General features: G+C 42.8%; 1 protein-coding gene across 15 annotated transcripts in view; it reads right to left on the bottom strand.

Annotated features, from left to right (window-relative positions):
• The window catches only part of AAK1 (AP2 associated kinase 1), a 167,086-nt gene extending 154,215 nt beyond the window's left edge, over positions 1-12,871 (bottom strand). For 13 of the 15 annotated variants that reach the window (XM_037048175.1, XM_037048181.1, XM_037048183.1 and 10 more), the window contains exons 1-2: positions 12,698-12,870; positions 11,994-12,383 (exon numbers count right to left, since the gene is read on the bottom strand). In XM_037048175.1, the coding sequence (XP_036904070.1) occupies positions 11,994-12,156 (163 nt within the window). In that variant the 5' untranslated portion in view covers positions 12,157-12,383; positions 12,698-12,870. Of the gene's footprint in view, positions 1-11,993; positions 12,384-12,697 lie in introns of all 15 variants that reach the window. The other 2 variants (XM_037048188.1, XM_037048190.1) reach the window with 1 other exon arrangement.
• Between the last annotated feature and the right edge of the window lie 457 nt (positions 12,872-13,328).

Here is a 13,328-nt window from a genome sequence, read left to right as displayed (position 1 = left end):
ATATTTCCGAATCCAACAACCCTTTCTGATTTTTAACCCCCAAAGGATCCACCCCTCCTCCTTTAAATCTACTTAATATTCATTTTAAGTAGATTTCATCACATATTCATCATTCCCTGTCTCCTGATTCTCCATATATCTTTGATTATTCCTTCTGCCTCCTTCTGCACTCGCTCATTCAACTGCTTTTCCCTGAGCTCCTCAAGCTCCCTGGTGTGGGCACCACACTAGACATTGGGGATGTAGTGATAAACAAGTGAGTCAATGTCTCTGCTTTCAGGAAGGTGAAATTCTAGCAGAGAGAGATAAACAATGAGCAAGAAAATTATTTGACCCATGCTACCTGGCAAAATGAAACATGATGGGTTCCTCATATTGGATGGTCAAGGAAGTCTTCTGAGGAAAAACTTAAATGAGGTCTGTATGGCCAGAATCAGAATCCAGCCATAGAAAGAGCAGGAGGAAGAACATCCCAGACAAAGGGACCAGCTAAACCCAAGACACTAAAGAGGAAACAATGTTAAATGCTGAAAAAGATAGAGATGAATCATTGTGGTGAAGAAGCACACTGGCTGAGGTGAAGAGAGATATGAGCTCTTGCAGGCATTGCAGGTTAGAGTGAGGAGTCTGGGGTTTTTTCTAGACGTGCTCCTCTTCTTCTACCTGCCCCTTACACACTGATGGTCCCAAGAAATCTACCCACAGCTGTTTCTCTCTACTTCCACATGGTCTCCTTGTGAGCTCTCATTTCACGTCAGTTTTCATTAATACCATGCACTTACACAATTCCCACCAAACTTTTCTCTCAAACCTAGGCCAGTCCTATCCAACAGTGTCCTGAACTATATATATCCACATTGGATCTCCATTGGTGCTTCATGGTTAAAAGTCCAAAATAAATGTCATTCTTTTTCCCTCATACACTGTCTTTTTTCTTTTTATTATACCATCATCTACCTAGTCACTGAAGCCAGAAGTCCAATGTTCCTCTCACCCCCAACATCTAGTTATTAACACTAATTTTTCCAGTGGAAAGGAAAGATATGAAAGAAGTCAAGCAAAAAACGAATGGAATCCTTCAACTCCACTGATGACATGCTTCAACCTCATCACACCAACCCTGACCATCCCTCCCAAATGGTCTCAACAGAAACTATACAACTTAAAAATCATATCTGGCCCTGGCTGGTGTAGCTCAGTGGATTGAGTGCAGGCCCACGAACCACACGATCGAGGTTCGATTCCCAGTCAGGGCACATGCCTGGGTTGCAAGCCAGTTCCCAGCAGGGGACTCACAAGAGGCAACAATACATTGATATTTCTCTCCTTCTCTCCTTCCCTTCCCGTCTAAAGATAAATAAATAAAATCTTTTTTAAAAAAATCATATCTGACTTAGAAGAGATCTTCAAGATGACCCAGTGATTTCCTTATTTAGGTAAGGAAAGACATGTTCAGAGGAGGAAATGATGTGTCCAAGATCACTGAGGAGACCAGACAATCTACTTCTTTTATCTGTTTACTCATATTCCATGAGCAAACCCTAGGAACAGAACTTGAATGTATGGACTTGGGCATTATTTCATCATATCACCTTAAAATCAATGCCAAAATTGCTGAGTAGGTAGACACACTTAACCCACTTGTTATTATTAATACAACATATGAGTATTCTAAACTATGACTTTAAAAGAAAAAAACACTTTATCTTCTGAGAAATTCTGTCTATTTATTTATTTATTTATTTTAAGGTCCTTTTTTAAAAATATTTTATTTATTTATCTTTAGACGGGAAGGGAAGGAGAGAGGAAGAGAAATATCGATGTATGGTTGCTTCTCATGAGTCCCCTCCTGGGAACTGGCCTGTAACCCAGGCATGTGCCCTGACTGAGAATCGAACTGCGATCATGTGGTTCGCAGGCCCGCGCAATCGACTGAGCTACACCAGCCAGGCAGAAATTCTGTATTGTTTAAAAGCAACTTCTTTCAAGTAAATTCTCATCCTTAATCAAAGAGCCAACGAGAGGTGACCTTCCAACAAGGTCATAGAGCTCAAAGGCCAAACTACAAAGCATAATATACTGTTGATCCCTCTTTTCATGTCACCTTTCTGAAATTAGCAAGAACAGAGAGAAACAGGTGCCTATCTATAGTCTAAGTGCTACATTCAGTGATCAATTTGGACACCACCTCTCTAGAGTCAATTTATAACTGAGCTGCTACAGCCATATTTATGAACCTTTTAAAAACCATATCCTCCTTAATAAATCTAAAAATCTCATGTCCTCTCCCCACCCTAGCCCCTTAAGTCTATAATATTTGCCTCTTAAGAGAGTAAACCATCATTCCCCCTCCTCTTTAAGGTTCCCTTCTTTCCTTGCTGGACGAGAGTCTGTCTGTGCTTTTCAAATCATACAGTCCCCTCCTAACTGTACTCTGCTCCCATACTCACTGCCCCAAATATAAGTTGAAAAATCACTGCCCTAATTTACTGTGGGCCAACAAGCATCACAAGCTAGAAAATATATGAGTTTTTGATATCTGACCTAATCTTCTTCATCTTTATAATATATCATTTGAACAGTTTTAGAATTCCTTTATATAGTTAAGATACTTATACCTTATATTACTACTTTTGACATTGATAGTATTAGTAACCCACAATTGAAGCTAATCAATAAAAAATACATGGTTTTCTGAAAGGTATTTTACTTAGCTTTAAACTTGTCATTTTCAACTTGACCCAAAACCTAAAAGATCCAATAGTTCTTATCACTGTAATAAGGTCCCAAACATAAATCTATTATATTATCAAAATAAAGATGAGAGAGGTCTGTGGATTTCAAATTTGTCTGGTATGTAGTGCCTGGGCAGTGAATCTGAATTAGTACTGATTTATTGTGCTATTCATTTAATTTATTCTCCAGTACACACTGTTGACCTGTCCAAATCTAAGAGTCCCGGACTAGATACAAAGTAAACCTAAGGCTTACACCCTGCCTGGAAAAAACACTTGTATCTAACCCTAGAAAGTAGATACAAATGTACAAAGTAGATACAAAACAGCTAAGGAACAAAATAAAACTTTCAGATTATGGACCCAAAACAGTCAACATGGCCAGCAAGAATGACAGGCATCCAGAGGACAGGAGAGATGCACCACTGTGGTAGGTGTGGTGAACACTAGGGTTAGGTAGACAAAGGTTAGGTGGGATTAAGATAGGTGGGTGGGGAAGGGGAGGGTATCCCAGGTAAAGGGAACAATATGAGTAAAGCACTGGAAAGAACTAAATCTTTGATAAATAGGAGATGAGGCACAGGCCTGAATGAAGCAAGAGACCTGTGTTGGAACACAAGGACCTGAAGCTGGATAGGCAGCTGGGGTCAGGCATTCCTCAGGGGCAGAGAAACCCATCATAACTAATAGCAACTTGACAGGGAAAATTTACCTAACACAGATGGCTTTCAATCAGAAAAAAATCAAACCACAATATCTATCTGAAATTCTCTATCTTCTCTTTATTCCTCATGCTCAGGTTGGTAGATACTCTAATATTATATATATACAGCTATAGATATTCTATATCTATATCCATATCTATCTATCTATCTATCTATCTATCTACCTTCAATCACCAGGACTCTAGCTCCTCCAGTTTATACAAACAGCAAAACAAATACTGCCTGATAAACACAAAATTCAGCCCTTGCTAGTGTGCCTCAGTGGATGGAGTGCTGGACTGTAAACCAAAAGGCTGCCAGTTCAATTCCCAATCAGGGCGCATACCTGGGTTGTGGGCCAGGTCCCCAGTTGGGGAAGTGCAAGAGACTACTGATCACTGTTTACTCACACCTCATTGTTTCTCTCCCTCTCTTTCTCCTTCCTTTCCCCTCTCTCTGAAAAATAAATATATACAATCTTTTTAAAAAAATTTTAAAAGAGCTACCATTTACAGACTGCTAACTACAATATATGCTAGGCACTACACTAAGTGTTTTGCATAATTTTATCTAATCCTCACAACCACCAACCAGTATTATCTGCATTTTATAAATAAAAAGCATGGATCTCTGTAAGCTGCCCAACATCACAGGGACAGGTCCAGGGTTCAAGGCAAGGGCTGCCTACCTCCAATTCCCTTGCTTTTAAACCACCACAAATAGCGCTAACCTTGAAAGTCTTCTCCTGGGGAGAACATTGTAGTGCTCCCTTTATCCCAGAGGTACAGGGGGAGAAAAACAGTACTGGATATCAGGTTTTCCCCAATCATTACTGAGTTACACCTTCTCGTCAAACGAAGACTTTTTTCATAGCCAAAATGCCAGATACAGTTATTTCTTCCAATGCTACCCACCTCATCTCCACCAAGATTCCCAGACTTCTAAAAATAGTAGAGAACAAAGGTCTAAAAAATAGAGTAGGTTACCCACATGGGAAATTAAACAAGTCTAACAAACCTGTAAGATAATCATTATTTCCTGAACCAACAAGATTCACTGACCAGGGACAAGGATGACTTAAGGGTACCAGCAGGAATCCTGCCACCTCCGTAAATGGAGCTCAGGCCCCACTCCTCCCAGAAGGGCCCAACTGAGAAGCCCTGAGTCCTCTTCTTTCTTCCTGTCCCCAATGGGTAATAAACTCTCCATTTGGTTCTCAAATTCATGCTCAGTACAGGAGGCACAACAGTCTTTCATCCTGAAGATCCCGGCACAAGAACTGTAAGCATCCTTAAAAACAAGCAATAAATTGCATGGCATTATACTGCTTTCTCCAAGGTTCAAGTCCTAGATGAAAGGCATCATTATTGAAGATCATTTTAATTACAAATGCTAATCTAACATCAATGCTATGCTTGGCCTTCTATTATAAAAATATAGGGATGCCATAAACTCTTTCATCCAATAATCCCTTGGCTCTTGAGAAATCACAAATAACAAAGCTTCAGCTGGCATTGCCATCCATCGTCTGCCAAGCTTAACTCAGGGCCCAAGGAGCAAGCTGACCAGTTCAAGCTCATTCACTCACAGCAGACCTCAAATAAAATTTCAGATATTTACTCTTTCAACTTTGTTCCAACTTGAGGAACTCGCCCTCTGCCAAGGTGGTAGTCTCACTCATCAGACTTCTTTTTCCTAACAATTGGCTATAACTCAATAGAACTGAGGTGATTTAAAGTATACATAATAGATTAAATAACAATAAAGATAACAGACTAATAATAATAAAGATAATAATGGAGGGAATAAGTACACACAAAACTCTGCAGCCAGTGTTACCTGAATGTGCTAATATACAATATTTCCGAGTGATTAAAAAATCACTTAGAATGAAAAGGCTTTTTCTGTTTGGGTATGAACACAGAACAGCCCTGGCTGGTGTAGCTCAGTGGATTGAGCGTGGGCTTTCGAACCACACGATCGCAGTTCGATTCCCAGTCAGGGCACATGCCTGGGTTGCAGGCCAGTTCTCAGCAGGGGACTCGCAAGAGGCAACCATACATTGATATTTTTCTCCTTCTCTCCTTCCCTTCCCCTCTAAAGATAAATAAAAATTTTTTTAAAAACCCACAGAACACATGATTTACTATGGAGGTAATTTTGTTCCTCAAAAGAGACCAAAGATGTTGCAATATTTACTTCAATTTTACTAAGAATATACTATATGCAAATATGCTGAACTCGGTATGTTCCCTAAAACAAGGTTCCTCGAAGAAGAGGTTCCAGAGAAGAGACTCTTTTAGGAGCCTCGAGATGGTTAAGAACGAGCCATCTTCACGAAATCTTTCCTAACCATTTCAAACCTCACTGACCTTGTTCTCAATCAACCCTTCCAGGATTTGAGACTACACCACATATTCCAGCATTTCAATAGCTATTATCTTGTAGGGTGCACTTATTTCTTGTGTGTTGGTCATCATGTCAATTAGGAAGGCAGGAGTCAAGTCTTTTATTACTTCTCAGTTTGCCATGGCAAGATGATTTAAGTTTAAGTAATCACTGGTGTCTCTTGACTACTTTACGGTATGGCACAGCTCTGGACCAAAGGAAAGGCCATCTCGAAACATACAGTTCCCAGCAGTGAGTACACTTTCAGCTTTTGTGTCTTTAGCCATGTTATTCTCTCTGCTTAGAATGTTCTCCCAACCTTGTCAACCTAGTAATAATTTCTTGGTTTGTTTTGTTTTGCTTTGTTTTAATTCTCAACCAAGGACATTTTCGCATTGCTTCTAGAGAGAGAGGATGGGAGAGAAACATTGATGTGAGAGAGAAATATCAATTGGTTACCTCCCATACGATCCCGGACTGGGCATTGTATGTGCCGGAACCAGGGACTGAACCCACAACCTAAGCATGTGCCCTGACCAGAAATGAACCCACAACCTTTTGGTTGGGATGACGCTCCAACTGAGCCACATCAGCCAGGGCAATAAGTTCTTGTTTTTGAAGACATACCTCAAATATCACCTTTCTTTAGCTTTCCTTGACTGCTCCTCACCCCATACAATTAATTGCTCTCTCATGTCTGTTCTCCTAGGCTTTTTATATTCTTAAAGCTATTTGCTCATATGTCTGAAGTTCAACAACTGTGAGCATGTCTTATTTGTCACTGCATTGATGTCCCGTACTTAGTGAGTGCTCAATAACAGTTACCTAATATGGCAATGAATGAACCAACAAACCTTAATCTCCCAATTTATATTGCAGTGGTTCCTTCCCCTGTGCCAAAAAATGACTCCAGAAAAGTATACTGAAAGTTACTCTTTGCCACTTCAAAGTGCTACGTTCTACTTCAGTAGACAATACCACTTCTATTATTATCATTGTTTGGCTCTTTCAGATGTCGATGTCAGTTATTTCTTAAACAGGCTCAGGAAGCACTTACCCTTTGAAGAGTACAAGATAATGGTAGATGGTGTTAGTCCCCTGTATGAAGTGTCAACTGTCAAATATTACTAGTTAAAATGACTGTTCTGATGCAGTAATGTTTTTCATATGGACTTTATTAATATTTATCAAGCTTTTCTTGTGTACCCTACATGCAGTTTTAGCTATCGAGGTACAAGTGTATGCTTCCCCCATACTCTCCCACTCAAAACCTGTGTGAAACTCTCTCCTTTTTCTGTCATTACATGCGCATGACTTTGTAAGGAAGACCAAAGGAAAGACCATGCAATTGCTTATTCTAGATTTCACTTCTGAATTCTAGATTTGGCTATATTTAGCAAAGCTATTACTGTCCTCATGCCCAAAACCAGGAAGAAGACACCATTCACAAACCACCCCCTGAAAATCTGCAGTTGCCACTGAAAAACCAGAATTTCCAGCAGGCAGACATCTGAAGTGGGAGGCATCAAATTGGTTTTGCAACAAGAAAAGACCTCAGGCGCTTTTAACTTACCTCTCTGCCTGGCACTAAAGCTCTCCATAACCTTATTTCCTTTTCTTTTCTCTCCAGTATACCTTCTGCTCTGGTCCAACATCTTCATTATCTCCCCTGGCAACTCCTTTCTGAAATGGCGGTCTTCTTCCCCACCTGTTTCTGCTTCAAGCTTTCCACTTTTCTTTGAACCTTCAGGACCACTCCTTCCCTAGACACTAGCCACTCCCTTGCCCCACAGTGCTTACTAGATACCTATTCAATAGTTACTCAAAAGGCCCAGGGCCACTGAAGAAAGTGAGCAGCAAGCACATCCAGGGAACAAATTGTAAAAATATTTCCCTGTACTATTCCATATTTTTCTTCCCTTGATTCTGGAAGGGAAACTTGTACTAACCAAAATGATAACATTAGATTAGTCAGTATTCCCGGAACTGAGGAGTACAGCTTCATCACTCCACACTTTCACGTATGCTGTTCTCTCCGCTTACAAGACCTCAGATAACCCTCCTCTGGAACATCTGCTGGTCAATTTCCATTCCTGTTCAAAGAGCACTTCACCTATAAATCCTCACCCCCAGGCCCTTTCTCTTTATCATCTCTTATGGTCTCTTTAACACCTAATATTCACCAAGAGCCAGGCTAAGTGCTGGGCACTCATCTTAGGGTTATTCGTTGGTCTGTGAGCTCTGTAAGAACTGAGCCCAAATCCTATTCATCCGATAACTCTGACCTAATACAGTGCCTGCCATAAAGAAAGCACTGACGAACACACACTAAATGAATACACACATGAAGTATATTGATACCACCAGCACATTATAATTATGCATATGTCATGTAATTGCATTTGATTTTTTAGGCGATTTCACAAACATTTCTATCTTGTGCTATAGGTAGAAGAAACTGTCAAAGTTTACTGATTTGAAGACTTAACTCAGTAGTTCTCATTAGCCCTAGTCCTCAATTCCTTTGGTGCACCCCCTGAAGGGCCACCTTGTCTACCTTATATAGAACTGAAGCAGTCTGGAATGTTGTCTGAACACAGTAGGTATACAACAAACATTTACTTATAGTTTAGTAAAGCTTAGACATAAGGCCTCATATAGCTAAGGTGGTATGATAAAAAGAGCTTCTGGGAAGGGAGTAAAGGACAGAAAACTGTACTTGAACAATAATTCAATTAAAATAAATAAATAAATAAAAATAAAAGCAGAGCTTCTCAGTCCTCTTTAAGCATTGCTCCAATTTCCCCACTGAGCTCACTCTGGAAGCTTACACCAAATCTTCCCTTGATTTCACTCGCCTATTACATCAGACATGACTTAGCCTCTTGTTCTGTCATCTTTGCTGAGGAAGCTAAAGAGAAAATATCCTTCCTTGCACCCAGCCTAGAGATAGCCATATCCCTCTGAACTCATGACTCAGAGCCTTCATTTCCCCAAGACACACAAGCCCCCTCTAGATTAGTCAGTGCAACTAGGCAAGCAGAGCCGATGTTGCTGATGGCAGCCCAGACACTCTCCTGTCTTACTTCAATACCTCCTCCTCGGGGTGCTCGCAATTTCTCACTATAAAGCATATACCAATACCCACATTAGGGAAAAAGAGACGATCGGTGGGATATGGAGGTAATAAAGTCTGTGTTTGAAGCCACACCATCACTCCCTGAACTGCCTGGTCACTGCCCTGGGCACTTGCTGCATAATTCTCATCAACCCTAGGCAATTCTGGCTGGGACTGGTGGCCAGCAGCACCTGACACCTCAAACAGAAGAGGGTCCAGGAAGCAACATGACTACCCAAAACTTCTGTTGACCCTTCAAGGAGCTGATGAGACCTCTGCAAAGAACACCTGGTTCTGTCTGCCCACAATGCGGGGAAAAAATTCCTGAAGATTCCTGCAGCCACACTAGCCTTCACATTGCCACTCTCACTCCCACTTAACTATGAGTGTGATGTCATGTTGCTGGTAAATAAGGGCTACCATTTATTGAACACCTGAAACAAATGTTAAATAATTTACATACATTGCCTCATATTATCTTCAAGACCACTCCATAGGGCAGTGGTTCTCAAACTTTAGCTTGCATCAGAATCACTCCAGGAACTTGCTAAAGCCCTATACCCGTGGTTTATGGAGTGGGCCTGAGCATTTGCATTTTTAACAAGTTCCCAGATATTGCTCCTGATCCAGGCTTCACAGTTTAAGATCTGCCCACAGAAAAACAGAGATTCAAGAAAGGTTTAAAATGTCTTACCTAAGGTTTCACAGAGTAAAGAACAGGTCCAGAATTTGAACCTAGTTATGCCTGACTTCACAGGGCTGGTAACCATGCTGTTGTATGTGGGCATGTTTGCCTTGTGTTCCCAAATTCACTGACAGCTCCTTAAAGGCAGACACTACACTTTAGAGCTCCCATGTCCCTCTGGTGAACCTAGTGGTGCCTTTGTATTTGGTAAGTGCTATAAATACTTAGTATACTGGCTTCTACATTGCCACATGTCTAAGGGTCACATTTTCAAACTCAATGCTACTCAAAAAACATAAATAGGGCAATATTGACAAACCTGGTTTTACATGAGACTCTCTCTTGTTACTCTGAGTCTTTGTCTGTGATTCACAATACCTAAGTAACTCCTACTCATTCTTCAGCCAGTCACTTCCTGGAGAAAGCAATTCTCGGCTCTCTAAAATTGGAGGCTATCCTAAGTTTATTGCCATGCTAGCACATGTCAATCATTCTAACTGGCTATTTCCTATCAAAATAGTTTGTAAACTCCAGCAATCTAGTTCTATATCATATTCCCAGAGCCCAGCACAGTGCCTGGCACACCAAAGACACTCCATAACTGTTTGCTAAATGAATGAATGAATGAGTGAATAGCTACAAGCCCTAGGTTTCACTTAAAAATATAATGTATGATGTGCAGTTCTCAGGGATGAATTCTGGGGAAAAAAAGACCAGCTTAGATAACAAAGACCAATTTTGCCTTTTCTCTTTCCCATCACTCAGATTCTGAGAACAGGAACCACTTAGGGTAACACTGTCTATAGTGAGACAATACCCAAGCTGAACAAAATGCTCCTGGGTCAGCAGAGGCCACTCAGAGGAATGGAAAGAGCTATGCACCCCATCATTCCTCCCAATTTCTCTTTCACACTCTCCTCCATTTCTCCATCCCACTGCAGTCAAGGGCTTTGGCACAGGGATGAAAGAGACAGATCAGACTCAAGGGTGCGGATCTGGCAGCCATCACAGAAGCATCTCCCATCCTGCACCAAAGCCCACAATTGTGGAAAGATCCAGAGGGACAGTGACTCAGGCCCCAGATTATGTCCAGCTAGAGCTGCACTGAAAACGGAAGAACAATAATTTCACAAGGACATGTTCAGACCTTTTTAAAAACAGTGTTTTTAAAGTAAAGGCTTCAACCCTAACCCCAGAACACTGGGCCCAACTGAACCCACTGCTTAGACAAGCTGAGAGCCAAACAGAGCTTCTTCTTCCTCCCAACCCGCCCGCAGGCATTTCCCAGGCCCAGGTTGGAACTCTTGCTTCAACCTTAGCTTACAAAAAATCTCCTTCCCCAGTTAATAAACAGGTCCACCAACATTCACAGCAATAAAGGTCTTCCCTTCCCCCACCCCCTTGCAGCAGATAACACAATCTAGAGCAGGTTCCCCCCATCCAATTAGTTTGAATAGCTTCATGCCAAGGAAACTGCTGCTTTAAAAAATAATAGTAAAAGCACACTACGTAGGCAATGGGCTGTAAAAAGTATGAGTCGGGTATAATTATGAAGGTCGAGGTTAAGGTTACCAAAAGAGGCATGCAAAGATTTCCAGAAGGTCTGGGGAATAAAAATATAGATTTAGATATGGAATTTACACAGCAAATACAGATCTAAATAACATATCCAATACAGAAAAAGGAAAAAATCAGATGCCACTCTCAAGTAATTCTCTCAGCATTAAAAAAAGAAGAAGAAGAAACAAAAAACCTAAAACACAAGGAAGAGGGGCCTATTGACTGATTTCAAAATAACCACATTCATTTCATGTAATATCTGTTATCTTAGCTACATCCTGGGGACCTGATTACAGTTGGGTCAGGAAACCTCCTCAAACTCACCAACAGACTTTAGTTCTCAGAAAAACATTTCCATTCTCTGAAAATCCTCTCTTCCTTCCACTGCCTGCTCATGGCAATGGGAAAGTTGGATAGAAGAAAGAAAAGGAGAGACCCCTCTGTTCAGCCCTCACATCAATTATTTCAAGTTTTAGGAGAATGACAAGCCCACGACCCTACGTTTGATGTAAAGCTTCATAATTTCACACAGGCTTTTCTCACCTGATCTTCAATGTTTTTTTAAAAATGAAATAAAAGACCACTGGGGTAAACAATATCCGGCAACCTCCCCCTGCCCCATAAACCCTGTCACTTCAAATCTCAGTTTTAAATTTCTCAAGGACATTGATTCACAGAGCACGGGAAAGGGAAGGGAGTGTCAAATGGTCAAAATCCATTCATACATTCAACAACTAGAAACCAGGATCGTGCTGCATCAACCCAAGATTTTCATTTACAGCGCACTTAGAGTCCCACTGTACCTTCCGCCAACACTTCGTCCACAGTGACCTGCTGTCGCCCAATGCCAAAGACCCTTCCGATGTAACCACTGCCCAGGCCCGAGGTGCTGCCCCCTCCTCCGCTGGAGCCGGAGCCCAGGCCAGAGCTGCCTTGCTCTCGCCGGGAGTCAAAAAACTTCTTCATCTTGCGAATAGGAAGCAGTAAAACAAAATACCGACAGCTTCTAGATTTTTTCTTTTTTTTAAGAAAACAAGAGATCCAAGGATTTCTTCTCGGATTTCAGTTCGGAGAGGAGCCACCCGAATCCGGCCGTGGGGGTGGGGGCTGAGGGAGGATGCCTATCGGAATATGCGCGTCAACCGCGCGGTGGTCCCCTCCTCCTCAAAAGAGCGATTCGTATAAGTTTAAACCTGTGATGACAGAGGAAGAGAGACAGGATGAATCAGTAACATACTTAAAAATTCAACTGCTGAGTCTTAGAGGGAGCAAAAGCGATCAACCTGGGGAAATGCTTGCTGCATTTTCTTAAGGAGAAAAACCCCTGGGGTTGAAAACGCGTCCTCGGCCCCCAAACCTGGGACCCTGTGCCCGGGGCTGGGAAAAAAGGAGGAATTCGGCCGCCTGGATTAGCGCCGACTCAGCTGGCCACTGCTGCCCCCCATTCCGTCCCGCTCCTCCCCGGTCTCCCCACCTCCCCTCGAGGCAGCATCCCGGCAGCACCCACTTGAGAAGGCTCGATGGCCGGCGCCCAGCTACCAGCCGCGCAACATTGTCACGGCCACCAGGCCTGCCTGCGTGGGGGAAAGAAGGCGGCGCTGCAGCGAGAGCCGGGCCGTGTATGGCACCCGCCCGCCCGCCAGCTGATCCCCGAAGCGCCGGGCAGAGACTGACCCGCCGCCCCTCCCCCGAGCGCGCGCTCCCGCTCAGCTCCATCCACCCAACCAGGAAGTGAACCGCCGCCGGAAATGCCTCTCTCGGTGGCGCTGCTACGGGCCGGGCCCTCCTACCGCTGCCTCTCTGTCACGACACATGGGAAGGGGTCGTCAGAAAGAAGGGTACCAGGGAAAGGGAGTCTCGGTGCAGAGAGAGGTTTGGAAAAGAACTTCGGTCTCGCCCAATCCTCAGGGCACCTCGGGAAAGGTAGTTCGGCGCAGCCCAGCGGCTGGACTACAATTCCCAGGATGTCCCTGGGGAAGCCAGCGAGGCGGTGTCGGTGGCCCCCTCGTCCTCGAAGATGGTTAGTGGGGTGGTGCATTTGTGGAGAATCGGTTATTTAAACACATCCGGTAAAAAACAGCTAGGGACTCGGGTTTCCACCCTGCGGCATGTCCCACCCTTCTGGAGCCATCTTATTT

Source organism: Sturnira hondurensis, unplaced genomic scaffold (genome assembly GCF_014824575.4).
Source record: "Sturnira hondurensis isolate 20B ecotype Veracruz unplaced genomic scaffold, ASM1482457v3 Scaffold0006413, whole genome shotgun sequence".
Lineage (NCBI taxonomy): Eukaryota > Metazoa > Chordata > Mammalia > Chiroptera > Phyllostomidae > Sturnira > Sturnira hondurensis.
Note: the sequence above shows the minus strand (reverse complement) of the source record. Positions and strands in the feature narration are given on the sequence as shown.